This window comes from Xyrauchen texanus, chromosome 33 (assembly GCF_025860055.1).
Source record: "Xyrauchen texanus isolate HMW12.3.18 chromosome 33, RBS_HiC_50CHRs, whole genome shotgun sequence".
In the NCBI taxonomy this organism is placed as follows: Eukaryota; Metazoa; Chordata; class Actinopteri; order Cypriniformes; family Catostomidae; genus Xyrauchen; species Xyrauchen texanus.
In genome coordinates, this window is record NC_068308.1 from 14,522,808 (window position 1) to 14,539,669 (window position 16,862).

A 16,862-nucleotide genomic window follows, 5' to 3' on the forward strand; every position below is an offset into this window, starting at 1 on the left:
ATGCACAATAAACTCACTGAGCACTTTATTAGGAACACCTGTATACCTAATTATTTCAATCGTGTGGCAGCAATGCATTGCATACAACTCATGCAGATATGGGTCAGGAGCTTCAGTTAATTTTCACATTAAACATTAGAATGGGAAAAAAATTTGATCTCAGTGATTTGGACCATGGCATGATTGTTGGTGAAAGATGGGCTGGTTTGAGTATTTCTGGAACTGCTGATCTCCTGGGATTTTCACCCACAACAGTCTGTAGAGTTTTTATAAACTTGTGTATAATTTGAGGCATAAAATTTTCATTTTTAAAGAAAAGGAGGAGCAAGTCCAAATACATTTTTGTGATAATCAACATACCACACATGCTGTTGATTGAACTTAACTTGTATTGAACCCGGAATACACCTTTAAGATGTGCGTTGGATAGATGAGCACTGTTGAATTCTGTGGATAGAAATGTTTTGTTGATGAGAGAGTTCAACGGAGAATGGTCATACTGGTTCAAGCTGACAGAAATGCTACAGTAACTCAGATAACCACTCTGTACAAATGTAGTGAGTAGAATAGCATCTCAGAATGAACAACACGTCAAACCTTGAGGCAGATGGGCTACAACAGCAGAAGACCACGTCGGGCACTTTGTTAAGTCCATAGTGTTCCTAGTAAGTGCTTAATGATTTTATACTGAATGTAAACATGAGGGTAGAAAGTCTAATGTACCATATACACTATTGTTTTTAGTTTTTCTTCTTTTTTTCAATTTCTTTAATTCTACCTGTTCACTTATCTTGTTAAAGTCTGTGCTGGCTGAAGATAAAGACTGTCCTGACAGGTTTATGAATGTATTTTACTGTGGCATTGACTGGTTAGCCATGTTTGGAATGATATTTGTGAAGTAAATACAAATTTATTGCCTGTGTTTACGAGAGTGAGTTGTAAAGTGGGTAAGAGTAGGAAGAGTACAGGAATATGTGTTATAAGCCTAGTTGTAAACTGCCCTGGTAGTATATATGTTCCTTATACAAGGTAGTAATAGAGAAGGTTAAGAAAGAGAGTAAATAAGCAACATTTTTTTACTGCTTTACTGGCCATTACTGCTAAACTATAAAATGATGATGAGGGACATGTAGAATACATACATTTATGGTGTCGAGACATGCCTAAACTGCATATTACTTTTTATTAAGTATAAAATTACTAAGATTATCGACAAGTATACATTATTACATGGTTATGTACTGTACAAAACATTTAGGGGTTGCAATAATGCCAAATACCATAATAATACCATGTAGTAATATATCTTTTTTGATCATTTTAGTGACTTACTACTTTTAAAATGAAAGGGACCTTTCTAATTTGAAGTTTTTGTTTTATTGGAACTTCAAAGATGCAAACTTAAAGATAAAAGTATTCGCAACAAATGAATAATATGTCTGGCATAAGTGGAAAATGGCTTCACACTATGTAACACTTGAGTTAAAAAAAAAAGACTCAAAACAATTAAATAACATTATAAATAAGGGCTGGAAAATGTAACGCATTAATTTCTGTTATTAATAGTTGACTGTTTAATGTGTTTAAAAAAAAACGCAATTATTGCAGTATCCATTTTTTTCCCACTTCCTGAAACTTCACTAATGTTTTTCCCCACTTCCTGTTAAATTTACATTTCCAGGAGGTACAGGCTTTACTGGACTGCACATCCTAGCACAGAAACCGATTGTCTGGAGCAGTGCAAACTTCTTCATTACACACAACGCATGTCCAGGGCATAATAAACACGGGATCAGATTTACTGTATGGAGCATTGAGACTTCACCTATACTTGTTACAGCATACTGATGCTTTAAAGTTAACTAATCACCTTCAAGATAGATACAGGACTAAACTTGAAGGCAGTTCAAAAGTACTATGTCATTTTTAGACCTTTTGAATATAAAAAAACAAACAAAAACATAAAAACATTTCAAGTGTTTCAGTATGCAAATGAGGACAGCTATCACTCAATATCAAGTAAAGGTTGACGTTGTGCGAGACTGACCTACTACTCTAATAGGGGTGTGAATCATCACTGGTCTCACGATTCAATTCGATTACGATTATCATGTCAACGATTCGATTAGAATCAATTTCATGATGCATCACGATGCGTTGCATCCTCAATTTTCAATATTACTGCACATGGCTACATTTTCATCAGTTAATACAAGCAGTCATATATATGAACTCCCTTTTTATTTGATCTGCTCCAAGAAAGTACACTTCCTGAATGTAGCACACATCAAACAAAACTTTAGCCTGAACACAGCAGACAACATGAGTATTTAGAACTAATATACATTAGTAAATACTGAAAGCCCTACTAAGTGCTGTACTGAAGTACTTATATATATATATATTGCAGTTTACTTCTTCATAAAATGTTTAAATGTTAACAAATCTATTAACATTAAATTCAATTATAAACCAAAATAAATAGTAGAGGCCGAGCCCACATATTGTGTGAACATTGATGCCATTAACTGGGCTTTGGTTTCGTGGTAGATTTCAGGTATAACCTTTTTTGTAAAGTAGCTGCGTGACAGGAGATTATATCGCAGCTCCAGCATCTTCAACAGGTGGTGAAACCCGGGGTTGTCCACCACAGAATAAGGCTGTATATCCTTCGCTATGTAAGCTGCCACAGATCTGGCTATTATCTTCCATTTCTCCGAGTTGGGCAGCAAAGTTGATATCATTTTATCTATTTTTGGCTGAGCTGGGTCCACCTTGGCACTGGCAGGCGATAGCATCTCAGGGTGAAAATGACTAACGTGGTTTCTTAAGTTAGTGGTATTCCCAAAAATTTTTATTCCTGTGTTATTGGTTTTACACACAGCGTGTGTCTTGTCCAGTTCGTGCTTACCAGTTTGTTTATAATAGCCAAAATATGCCCAGACGTCGGCTTTTAAAATAATGGGTGCATTTTTTATTACTGGCTTTAGTGTTTCGTCTCCCTCCGCCATTTTACGCTAGTGCGACATGCGACGAATGACGTCAGTGAAACATCAGTCGGCTACAATCGATTATGGTCTATTACTGCATCGATGCAGAATTGTCCACGTCTGAATCGCGATTCATTGTAGAAACGATTAATTTCAACACCCCTATACTCTAATATCTCTTTTTTCAGTTATCAAGTGTGAGTAGTGCTTGGTACATTGGGATCATAGTTTCGGTCGGAGTCATTGTAGTTTCAGTTGTGGATGAATGGTCGTGTAGGTAATATACCTAGTCTGCGATCAGTCATGTAGTGAGCACACCAACAAAAAACAAAAGAATGTACATGTTGTTTAGTGTGTGCTTGGCTTTAGTAAATAATATCAAGATTTTCATTTTTGGGTGAACATTATTATTTACAGTAAATTACTTTTTTTCCTGCCAGTCTATTAACGTGGTATCACATTCATATACGTAAATGGCACATAAAAACAATACAAACTACGATTTGTTGCTTAACATGTCAGTCATACGGTCTCTTCCTGTCTAAATGTGCGGTTCTTAAATGGAAAAATGTACAATGTGTAGCAGACCTTATGCCATTTAGTCAAAGGTCTGGCTAAGCAAGACAAGGGTGGATGGATGATGGGGCAGAGACTAAGAGAGGGATGAATGGAGAAAGAGCAGTAAAGATGGATCTGATACAGAAGTATAAATGAATGAAGGAATGGATGGATGGACGGATTTACCCAAAAAGGTTCCGGTAAATCCCAGGGCCAGGAAACTGCTGATAACAAAGAGTAAACCCAGTGCCATGAGAGATGCTCCTGCATAGTACACCTGTACATTGTCCAGCAGCTCCCATTGAGGCTGTCCCTTCATAGCAACTGTAATACTGAGAACAGAGACAGAAAGAGAAACATGATCAGACTGAATCCAAATCACTTAAAACATATGATTATCTCCCTGTCTGTGTTTAATACACAACAGGTATCTTGCATCCAGTCACAAGTATAAATGAAATAATAGAACAAAAGCAACCAACCTGTATTTTACAGGCCATTGTCTGAATGATATCAATTGATTGGGGCAGATATTCAGGGCAAAGCTAAAGTGTTAACATTACTATGGATTTCTTACAGCTCTTGGCAGGTCACAAGAAGCAGCTGATATTACTGTGTGACTTGAGGCCTTTTCTTTGTTTGTGTGGAGATACATATGGGATACAGGCTGCTTGAATGGTTTAGTCACTGGGTTGTTTGCCAAACAGACTGATAAAAAGTGAGGGGTTAAAGCACATCAAAAGAAACCAATAGGAGCATGAGATATGATGTCCCAGTCACCAATAATGGGACAAAACTTGTCTCACCTCGTTTCTTGCTCAATCAATAAGACAACAATTCAAAAACCATGTAACACAGTTACTTTTAAGACATTATGAAAGGTTTTTCAGTGGTAGATCATTTTTGAAACAGCAAAAAAACAAGGCAAAAATGTGAACATTAGTGATTGACCAATATGGATTGGTTCGATGGCTGTTGCAAAGAGAACATTGTGGCCAATAACTGACATAATGCTGATAAACAGTGGGTTCAAAAGTCCACATTAAAAATCAGGAATTCAAATTCTAATTTAAACCTGAAAGAAAAAACAAAAGTTTTATGATTTTAAATAATGTAAAACATTTTCATGTAATATAAATAATAAGAAAAATTTTGGTTCTGTATTATTTCTAGGTCACTGTAGTCAACAGTGTTGTGTAAATTACTCAATCCACAACAAATGATTCTCTAAAAATTTAATTAGATTACTTAACTGACAACTAAATCTAAAAAGTAATCACATTACCAATTATTTTACTATAAAAAAGTAAAAAGTTACTTTCTAAGTCACTTAGAAATGTTTTTGGTTTTACATTCAAATTCAAAATGTCTATATTTCCTCCACATTCATTGTTGCACACCCTTCAGCTGTCACAGAAATGCTAACAGATGTACATATGAATTATGTTTTAAAGGAATAGCTCACCCAAAAATGAAAATTCTCTCATCATTTACTCAACCTCATGCCATCCCAAATGCAACCTGGTCGCGTAGTGAAAACATGACTCTATATACATTTTTGCAAAACTTGTTATGTCTCCAGGTACAACTCCCTGCAATTTCCAGGTGAAATGAGCACTAGAGGCACTACAACAACGGAGTGTTTTATACACTCAAATCATGAATTCAATGGCTGATAATGACTTTATTGACACTTGTTTTTCTCTCTATTACTCTGCTATGTTATGAAATCAAAAATAATACATTTTAACACTTATATTACAGGTCCACCTACATTTCTACACTTATTCCAAAGCCACAGAACTCTCACTGACTGGATGTTTTTGTTATTGGCACTATTCTGAGTAAATTCTAGAGATTGTTGTGTTTGAAAATCCCAGGAGATCAGCAGTTACAGAAATACACAAGCCAGCCCATCTGGTACCAACAATCATCCATGTGATTATCTAATCAGCCAATCGTGTGGCAGCAGTGCATAAAATGAAGATACGGGTCAGGAGCTTCAGTTAATGTTCACATCAACCATCAGAATGGGGAAAGAATGTGATCTCATTGATTTGGACTGTGGCATGTTTGTTAGAGTCAGATGGGCTGGTTTGAGTATTTCTGTAACTGCTGATCTCCTGGGATTTTCCCGCACAACAGTCTCTAGAATTTACTCAGAATGGTGCCAAAAACAAAAAACATCCAGTGAGGAGCAGTTCTGAGGATGGACAAGCCTTGTTGATAAGAGAGGTCAACAGAGAATGGCCAGACTGATCAAAGTCTACGGTAACTCAGATAACCGCTCTGCACAATTGTGATGAGAAAAATATAATCTCAGAATGTTATTCTGAGATTCGGGTTAGCGCTGTTTTGGCTATATGAGGGGGACCTACACAATATTACGCAGGTGGTTTTAATGTTGTGGCTGATTGGTGTATGTGCTTAATTCAACTAATTAATCAGTAAATAATTAGACTAAATATTTTAATCAATTGACAGCCCACCTAAAACTTTAAATTAGGCATTTCTATTAATTGGCCAAATGGGCACAATTATAGGTGAATTCTGACCTCAAAATGGCCCAATACTGGCTAATTTATCATTCTATCACTCATGGAAATGGGTATTTTGCATATACATTCATATTTGCATTTTCTTTACAATGTGCATGCCAAATACATTGAGATGTGTTTTTGTCCATTAAAACCACTATATGTAAAAAACGAATTCTGCACAGAGATAGAGTAGAGAGATTGTGAACAGCAAAACAGCTGAAACCAAATAACAAAAGAAAGAAAGAAAAAAAGGGTCCTGGTGCTAAATTTACTTTTAAGCCCCCCGCATAGAAAGCGAGGACTCTACACCCACATACACACTTCCAGCTGACCTGTCCATTAGTGTGGGGTAATTTTTACCATCAGCAGGGAAGTCTTTTCAGTCACATAGGTGTAATTATCCCCTGCACCTCTTTTCTATCACCCCATTTTTTTAGAACTTTACACCAGAGCTGAAAACAAGTAATTAGGACTTCATTGGACACTTCACTATTTGAAAGCCACCTGGTCATGCAATCTACTAGGGACAAAGAGAAAAAGAGAGGTTTTTGGAAAAAAAGAAGAGGAACAGAGAGAAAGGTCAGTAAAATGAAGAGGACCATTATGTTTATTTTCTAGGTCTCTGGGCCATGTCTTACGTAATGGCTGCATCATGGCCTGCTACAAAATTTAAAGGTGAAGTGTGTGAATTTTGTTAGCCATTCTGGAACTTCTGCCAAACTTATGGGTTGTTCACACTGAACAGAGTTTGCATCCATCTGCACTTTTTCAATCATTTTCATATGTTAGCATGCCCAAGAAGGACCTCTTTGATTGGTTCTTGCAATTTTTAAGATGCCGTGACAAGTTAAAACTTTTTAAAACGCGTCCCGAGACTGTTCCATTCATTGCGTGTTTATCCGTTTGTTTATCTTTTACAAGAGTATACTTATCGTCCTATATTGTTGAGACTGACTCAGTGTTGTCAAAGTCGTCAAAAGCAACTACACTCACACTACAACTGACAAACTGACAACTGCTTATGAAGATGAATATTGCATTTATCTTGAATGATCAACAATGATCCTGATCATGCAAAGGATCATTTCACAGAGTATTCTACACCATGCTGTTACACTGATCTTGATAGGTCACCCACTCAAAAAGAGAGCAGCAAGATGCTCTCAGAGGTCATAACATGCTGCACCTGTTTCTGAAGCTCAGAAGACTTCAGGTGGATGCAGCTTTCAGCAGTTGCCACTTAAATTTTTTTTTTGGTGTGTGCCATTTTCAATCATTGTAGTGGAACAAGAGCACTGTCCATAGTGCCCACAGCCCAGCGACTGAATTTAAGTCATTATTTCAAACCTTTCTCCCTAACAGAATTCATAGCAGATACAACATTTATTGTAACTCAGTGCTGAATGCACTGAGGGTACTTCAATGTACCCCATTTTACTACTCTGGGATTATTATTGTTATTTAACCTACTAATACTTTTATTATTAAATTACAAAGGTATAAAAAAGCCCAAAGCTGCACAAGGAAGTCATCTTTGACTTAGATTCAGTGATTCTGAGTGAAAGTGCAATAGGAAGGTTGTGTAAAAAAAACATGAACCAAAATGAAACAGGCTGCTGATATGACTGGCTTACATGATTTTAAACTGTAATTCCTGAAAAGTACAATGACATTTTTAAGGAAAAAAGTACTGAAGGATCAACAGATAACAAACCATGGAGTGGTTAACCGTGGATGTAACATCACACCCTGAATGGTTAAATATGGGCATTCTGAAGTGAACATCATGCATCAGAGGGTAATATGCAAAATAAACTAATATTAACAATATATGTAGACTGAGACTTTAATAAGGTGAAATGAAAAAATACAAGGATAATAATGTTTCATTCCAAGCATCTTAGCTGGAAAATCCAAAATGAATAGGACAAACCCTAAGTAGGTCAACAACCACAACTGAACTTCTATTTCAAACCCACAGCACTAAAGCTTATAAAAGTAACCGATATACAATAACACAACTGTGAATATAAGTGAAAACTGACAAATGTCGATTTCTGTCACATGTCGCTTTGTTGTTCATGCGCACACAGATGGCAGATCTTATAATAGTTTTTTCTCCACACTCTGTTGAGAAATAAGACAAGCAAAAAGCTATTATTATCAAGGAGTGCTTTTATTGATCATTTGGAGTATGTGCATCACACCTTATTTCTTTCCCTTTCCTTTATTATTGAGAAATTTAATTGACAGTCTTCAGAGATAAGAAAGAAACACAGTCAACATCCTCATATCAGCAGTAAGGGCTTCTTAGTGAGATTTTTTTTCAATGCAACATCAAAACAAAGGCCACTTTGATATTTGTTTCTTCAGCTATGGGCACGTGTTGCCATGTAGAAAATAAACTCTCTTAAAACACACTAAACTGTTCTAGCTTAATTTGTCTACTCACAATGTCCAACAATGGTCATGCATGCATGCAAGAAAATTATTTGATATTTCTATCTTTGATAATGATTTATGATTAATGACATTACAATTTGTTTAGAAAAAAATGGCCAACACTTTTGCTAAGTCTAAGACATTTAATTAATCCTAAATACAAACACACAATAAAATAATATTTTCACACTTGAACTCAACTTTTAATAAACATCAACCCCTTGGAAAAAGTGCCCTAGGTTGAAGTAACCCTCATTTACAGTATGTATTAGGGATACACTTCTGACCCTGATTTTTGGTCAATACCGATATATGTATTGTCCGATGCCGATAACGTTTTTTGCCACTTACCTTATTTAATCATCAGATCACTGTTTTGCTCAGGAATTATATTTTTTAAAATGTAAAAAGAGGTACAAAAGCTTCTGATCTAACTATGAAACATTTACATCGAACATGGATTGGATCTGTTCCCCTTCTTTCACTCACTCGACATCGTGTCGATGTAGTGACACTAGGGGTCGCTCGAGAGCCCCGAACACCTCCCATTTTTTTAAAAAAAGCCAACGAGAATTGGCAAGTGGAATTTGCATGCCACTCCCCTAGACATACGGGTATAAACTGGAATGCCCACTCCATTCAGATTTGGAGCCGAGTGGTTGTACTATCAGTGAGCTGAATACTACTGCTGTTCCATTCACCTCTTAAGAAGCGTATGCTGTTGGATACTAAAAAGGCACTAAAAGAACTGCACGTGGGTAGTCCTGATCCCGATGTGCTGCAGGAGCTGATCTCGGTGACCGCCCTCGCCCTCCAGGTGACGAAGATCATGGCGCGTGCACTCGGGCAGGCAATATCCACCTTGATGTTCCAGGAGTGCCACCTATGACTGAATCTAGTCGAGATGAGGGACACCGAAAAAGCATGCTTTTTCAACGCACTCATCTCCCAGATTGTACTATTTGACAACACCCTTGAGAACTTTGCCCTGCAGTTCTCGGTGGTGAAGAAACAGACGGAGGTCATCCAGCTCATCATGGCCTGTGGCGGATCAAGTTCCCGCACCCCATCTGAGCCCAGGCGGCTCCGCCTGAGCCCGAGCCCAGTTCTCGGCCCCAGCGTAGAGCCCCCCGCAGGAAGCTGATGCGCCCCATCTCCCAGGCCAGCACGGGGACCCGGCAGGCTCCTAAGCACCCCTGAGACGGACGACCCTGAGACGGAGATATCCGGCTGGTATCCAGACCACTCCATCCCCCCGGTGGCGGGCCGGGAGGTAAATCTTTTGTTTGCCCAAATTGTAAAAAAAAAAAAAAGAGCACTCCTTGGGTCACATAATCGGTGTCCACAACCACCGTTGTCACGGCTGCCAGACACCGAGCACCCGCAGCCAGGACCCTGCGAATGCGGCCTCCCCGCCTTTGCGTGCCCGGCTGCGCCACACCTACAGCCCGCTGGTTGTGACGAGTCTCGAGGATGGCCCAAGAGAACCTCCTCCTCAGTCGCTAACCCAACCTATGCCGGTTTTGCAGAGCAAGGTAAGTGCTTTGAGCTGAACAGCCTTGGGTGAAAGCAACGCTCCTCGATGTGATGTTGCCTGCTCCCCCTTTGCCGAGAGGCCCCACCCCCAGGTATGTCAGATGCATCGTCCCCTTAGTGCCCCTTGCCCGGAGCTTGGACGCGTGGCTAATGCTTTCCATTCTGTCGAGGTGGCTGGCCAGGATCATCCTACTCAGCTACGCGATTCAGTTTGCCAGGCGCCCACCCCTACCCCCCCCCCCCCCCTTTTTTTGGCGGTATCTACCACTGTGCCTCTTCCATGTGCAGCTGCTGAGCCCATGTGTCATATTGCCACATGTTGACCTCCCTTTTGGGGAGGATGTGGTCTCCATGGGGTCTTTTCCCCTGAAAGAATAAGAAAGGAAAAGAACACCTTCCCCAATGCACATAGGGTCCCTGTTTTCTATAGGGACCCCCAGTGTCACTACATCGACACAATGTTGAGTGAGTGACAGAAGGAATGCCATGGTTACTGTTGTAACCTCTATTCCCTGATGGAACAGCTGCTGAAATGGCCGGACCTTGTCTTGGCTCCTCAGCACAAAACCTGAATGGAGTGGGCATTCCAGCTCCTTTTATACCCGTATGTCCGGGGGAGTGGCATGCAAATTCCACTCGCCAATTCTCATTGGCCTTTTCTCAAAGAATGGGAGGTGTTCGGGGCTCTCAAGTGTGACCCCTAATGTCACTACATCGACACAACCTCTTGTTCCCTCCATCAGGGAATGGAGGTAACAACAGTAACCATGGCGTTTAACACATGACAGGCCAAAACTTTAAAGAGAGCCACAATGAAAGATAAGATAAAAGAAGATAAAAGATGTTTTTAAATAATGTAAATGTAATGTAAAAAAAAAATTTACTTTGTCCTTCTAAAACATTTTTACACATGTTTTTGCAGTTCAAAACAGAGCTCATATTTTCAAATTAATTTACAAAAAAGTGTATAATATATTTGTGCATTCTGTTACGACGAGCAATTGGGAGAATATTTGATTCTGTTAACTGCATTATTAAAATGACTTGATCAGACAGTTGCTGGGTTCACTCCACCTTCTCCCCTCACCCCGCTACTTATCACGCCCACTTTAAATGCATCATTTAAAAAAGTGTTGAGAGCTGTGCTGAAATAGGTGGGTGTTTTGACCCTTTAAAAGTAAAGAGAGGAAGTTTATCTCAGTGATTTCAATGTGGATTATATCACTCAAAACAGGGCAACTTGTACCGATGATACCCAGTCGGCTTCAGTTGTTTTCCAAGAATATAAAAATTATTTAGACAGTCAGTAAACCTAAAGATAGCGATAGTGACAACAGAACTTACATAATTGTTTTCTTAAATAATAAGGGTGGTTTCAACACCATTTGACCTTTGAATTTCCATGACTTTTCCAGTCATGACATTCATGACTTTTTAAAAAACAAAATTTATTGTATGCACACAGCTGAATTTTTAGAACCAATTTTTTGTAAATATTTTAGAATTGAGCATAACTAGAAAAAAATATATTCAATATTTCTGCTAAAAAAAATTAAAAAACAATATTAAACTGGCCTAATCTGGTTTGCTCGCCTTACCAGCTAAAAAGTGCCTAAAACAACCCTAAAAGTTTTGGCTAGTTTAAGCTGTTTTTTGTTTTTAGCAAGGATAAAAATTTACTTTTCTGTGATTTTTAAAAGATTTTATGAATGTCCTTGACTTTTCTGGGTCAGCATGTTACAATTTTACAATTCTCTGACCTTTTCAGGTTTTGGAAATTCTTCAAATAGATTTTCTTGCAATGCAGGTGTTACTGCATCTCTGACTCGGTACTGCAGCTGTGTAATTGGCAAAATGAAGGCATTTATAAATAAGAAAAGGTCAGCTAAATAAATGGGCTACATTTTATGGGCACACACACATTGCTTGTAATAAAAACTGGGTGAAGATGTTCACTTCATTCAGGTGGACAGACAGAACAGAGGCTGTGTCACCTCTAGAGAAAGCAGCGGTTGGCATTGGAAGACCAGATGAAGGCTGTGGATCTGACGTTAGGTAAAAGTCTTTTAGTCCTAAAAAGCAGAATAAAAAAGGTTGTGTTCATGTTATGGTTACAAGTAACAGTTTTACCGGCAAGAAATTCTCTTTTACGCTGAAAAACCGCTAATTAAAAAGTCATCATAATTTGTGAAGGGACAATATATTGTGTTCTAGTCAAACTATGTTCTGTTCACACTTTGGACTGAATTTTTTCAGCTTGGAACTTTGGCACCTTGCTCTTGATATTTAAGAGCTGTTGGCTCACAGGGAGCCAGGTTCGAATCAGGCCAGTGTTATGCCCTGATCCCATTTCTCTCTCTCCCACTTTTCTGTCAGTAGCCACTTTCACACATGAAACCCATTAAATTGCAGTAAAATTGCCATATTGCCTTTTCTGTCTGTCCTTTATGCATTTTGTTAGCATTCACACATCAACACCAAAATGCCATTAAACTCTTTTCTGTAATTTGAGAGGCTTTTGATCCTATGTATACCTTGTTAAAGACGGAGGCAAGTTACTTAATTATAAATAATGGAATCACTTACTGTTCCAGTAAGCTGTTGACAAATCTGTCCTTTGTGATGGCTCCTGATTCACAGGCAATAAAGGGATGATGACAATAACATTTTCCTTAATCTTTTGACATAAAAGAGGTCTTTCTACTATAAAACATACTGTTTCAGAACTCAAAACTTTCTCCTAACTGCAAAAGAGCATTTGTTGAAACCAAGCTGCCAAAACGATATTTAGCGCTCATAAAGCGAAATGCATGTTATAAGGTTGCTTCATCGCCTGACGGAAATGCGTACGGATGTGGCTGACAAGAGAGTATTAAAATAAAGGTGCATCTTAAAAAACGTCTATATAGATATTTATACGTTGTATTGATAACATTGGATTGTTGGTCATTGGATCGATGCATCGATCTAGATCGATGGATATTTACACCCCTATTTTTTATGTTTACTATACTTTATATGAAGTGAATTGATAAATAAAAACCATTCATGGAATGTAAAGAAGATACATGGATTTCTTTGAATTCCATTCTATTTTAATTATTAAATGCAAATTTGAATTACAATTCTACACTGTGTTTGCTCCCTAAACTCAATTCAAATTTAGAAATGGCATTCGAATTTAAAAGGCATTCTCAATTCAATTCTGAATGTCGCACAACCCAACTAGACACATAATTGACTTCAAATGCCACACATTCTAGTTGTTAAATTAGAGATTTCTGAGCTGTATGTGAAAAAATATATAGCACTCAAGATCAGGCAGATTCACTCTGTGGCAGTACAAATGATATTGTTCTCCAGACTTTAACAGGTTTCCACATATTTGTTTCCAGGCTGAAAGCAGTGCTACTGGTGGCTGGGATTAAAATAATGGCTGCTCAGACTTCAGTTATTCCTTCCATTCCTCTTCTTTCCTTTCAAGATGATCTTTTCTTTTTCTCTACCCAATTTGGAAAGCCCAATTCCCAATGCGCTCTACGTCCTCATAGTGGCATAGTGACTCGTCTCAAAGACACTGCCTCTAAGACCGTCAATCCACGCATCTTATCACGTGGTTTGTTGAGCTTGTTAACCGCAGAGACATAGCACGTGTGGAGGCTTCATGCTATTCTCCTCGGCATCCACGCACAACTCACCATGTGCCCCACCAAGGGAGAGAAACACATTATAATGAACACGAGGATGTTACCCCATGTGACAACCTTAGGAGACCAGGCTTGAGTCACTCTGCACACCATGGATTCAAACTTGTGAAAGACTGACTGACTGACTGACTGCACCAGAGATAGCGTACAACACGCATGAAACACAGATGAGACGCATATTAATCGCTTATGAATCGTCAAACACAAGATGAATGTTTTGCTTGAAAATCCCAGGAGATTGGCAATAACATAAATACTCAAACAGCCCGTCTGTCACCATGAATCATGCCACGGTCTAAATCAATGAGATCCATTTTTCCCCATTTTGATGGTTGATGTGAAAATTAACTGAAGCTCCTGACCTGTATCTGCATGATTTTAAGCATTGCTCTGCTGCCACAAAATTGGCAGATTAGATATTCACATAAATAAGTTGGTGTACAGGTGTTCCTAATAAAGTGCTCAGTGAGTGTATATCGCCATATTGCCAATCCCTACAAGAAACTGGTAGCAACTGAGCTCAGTGACATATCTGTGTGTTCTGCAGTTATACTTAGAACATTTTCACTCTCTCAGAACTGGACAGAAAATTGCACCAGCCTGTCTAACACAGAGACAGTGCTGGGGGCTGTCACACGCTATGGCGATAACACCTGCAACTGCAGCAGAGAGTAAGGCTGCCATGGAAACACGGACATACTCATGAGAATAAACTAAATTAAATAAGTGGGGTAAATGTACAGCAAAGAGGTGGAGGTCAGATTATCACGTCAGACACAGATGTCACATTGTTATTATTGATGAAATCTCTGAGCGAAGCCTGAAGAGTAAACTGTGTGGCTTCATCTTATGCAAAAAGGGATACAATGGGTAAATTTATGAAGGTAACGGTAGATGTTATGTGTTACCTGTGACTACGGTAAACATTGAGGAGGAGGATGAGAACGCCGAGGGAATAACAGGCCATGTAAGGACCACCGAAAAGTTGTGTCAGGCCCCTTGTCCTGTGCTCCCATCTGGCAACCTGCAACAGGAACAAATACAGGTAGTTATACAGTAGTCACATATCCAAAAGAAAAACACATTTTCAATGATTATGTCAACTCAAATCCTAACGGTAACCTTGTTTAGAGTATGATATTTTTTTTGGAATTTGCAACAAAGGTATCATATACTTTGTCTTCGACAGAACAAATAAAGTCAAACAAGTTAGAGATGGCATAGTGGTGAGTAAATGATGAGAGAATTATCATTTATGGATGAACTACTTATTTAAGAAAACATTTGGTGATAATGTACTTAAAATTAAAACTGATGTTTTTCTTAACCTAAAGAGTTTCTTGCAACTGGGTCCTGACCAACATGTAAACTGACAAATCACAGTTCTTTTTGTGACATTTTTAGTAAGAGAGGCATGTTTTAGCCAGCATTGATACCAAAAGCTACTAAATAAAATACTTTCTTCTCATGCATGTTCTTTTTGGTGCATCTCAAGTGGGAAAACACTGCAAATGGTTCAACCTTTAATTAGGGTGGTGAGACCCCCTCCAAAGCCCCCTTTAATTAGCACCCAAGGGGCAGGTAAACATAAAATTGGATAACAACAAAGTAGAATATACACAGACCAAACTTTATGACCACCTGCCTACTATGCTGTTGGTCCTCAAAACAGCACGCAGAGGACTCTACAAGGCCCCTGAAAGTGTCCTGTGGAATCTGGCACAAAGTAATTAGCAGCAGATCCTTAAAGTCCTGTAAGCTGCAAAGTGGAGCTGCCATGGATTGGACTTGTTGGTCCAGTACATCCCACAGATGCTCAATCAGACAGGGCAACACCTTGAACTCTTCCATCATGTTCCTCAAACCATTCCCGAACAATGTGTGCAGTGTGGCAGGACACATTATCCAGTTGAAAGAGGCCACTGCCATCAGGGAATACCATTGCCATGAAGGTGTGTACCTGGTCTGCAATGATGTTTAGGTAGGTGGCATATGTCAAATTGACATCTACATGAATGGCCGGATCCATGGTTTCCCAGCTGAACATTGTCCAGAGCATCACGCTGCCTCCACCTGCTTGTCGTCTTCCCTCAGTGCGTCCTGGTGCCATAACTTCCCCAGGTAAATGGTGCACATATACACGACTGTCCATGTTATGTAAAAGAAAACGGGATTCATTGGACCAGGCGACCAGGCGGGTTAATCTCATCAACGTTAGTGATAAGAATGTAGCATGCTAGATGTGCCCAAATCTAAAAGTGCCAGTGATTGGCTGTGTTTAGGCATCAAGGAAAAACACTAGTTTACGCCGGTTACGCCCAGAGACGCAGCTCACACGTGAGGCTGTAGTGTGTATGCGTCCCAACACCCCACAGATGTAAAAATTGTGGAAAAGATCAAACGTGTGGCTACATTTCACCAGGCTCAATGCCAACAGCGTGCAATGCAATATTTGCACAAGATAATTGCTGCCAAGACCGGCAACATGACAAATCTGATGAAGCACTTGACAGTGCATGGAATAAACTTAAGAGCAGAAAGTTGCTCCGTCTTCGACAGCAAGAAGACCGAGCTGGTACAGTCATCCTCTCAGCGTCCTCCTGCCACAGAGCTTCCTTCAACATGCCCACCACGATTCCTCCTCAATCTACTGATGAATGCAGCAGCACTACGATTGGGACACTGACAGGTAAGGTTAACGTTTTGCAAACAAACCAACAAGCAAAATCGGCTAACTTGTAGTGGTACATGCTTGTGTACTTGATAAATTAACGTTTCTGTGTGCGGTGACATAGTCCTATAAACTGGGACCTACGTAACGTTAGATATTGTTTGGATGTATGGCTACAGATAGCTAGCTAAATCAATGCTAAAATGCTTTAAGGTTGACAGTAACTGATCAAGTTTAACCCACATTAAAATAGTTATCTTGTTAAACCGTACTTATCCTTAGGGTTGGCTGAATTAACAGTTAGCTTTCTTGTTTTTTTTTCTCTTCACATTAATGTTATAGCCTCTGCCCCTGCCGACCCTGGCATGAGGAGACCAGAAGGCTCAGGAGATGAGTCTTTGAGTCTGTAAAAAAAGTA

The 16,862-nt window shown here is 39.1% G+C and overlaps 1 protein-coding gene across 2 annotated transcripts in view; it reads right to left on the reverse strand.

Annotated features, from left to right (window-relative positions):
• Window positions 1–16,862, reverse strand: part of pemt (phosphatidylethanolamine N-methyltransferase) — a 96,564-nt gene that overhangs the window by 40,101 nt on the left and 39,601 nt on the right. For both annotated transcript variants that reach the window (XR_007968534.1, XM_052103570.1), the window contains exons 3-4: window positions 14,682–14,797; window positions 3,735–3,880 (exon numbers count right to left, since the gene is read on the reverse strand). Coding sequence is in view for 1 of the 2 variants with exons in the window: in XM_052103570.1 (XP_051959530.1) it covers window positions 3,735–3,880; window positions 14,682–14,797 (262 nt within the window). In the remaining variant the exon portion in view is untranslated. The remainder of the gene's footprint in view (window positions 1–3,734; window positions 3,881–14,681; window positions 14,798–16,862) is intronic.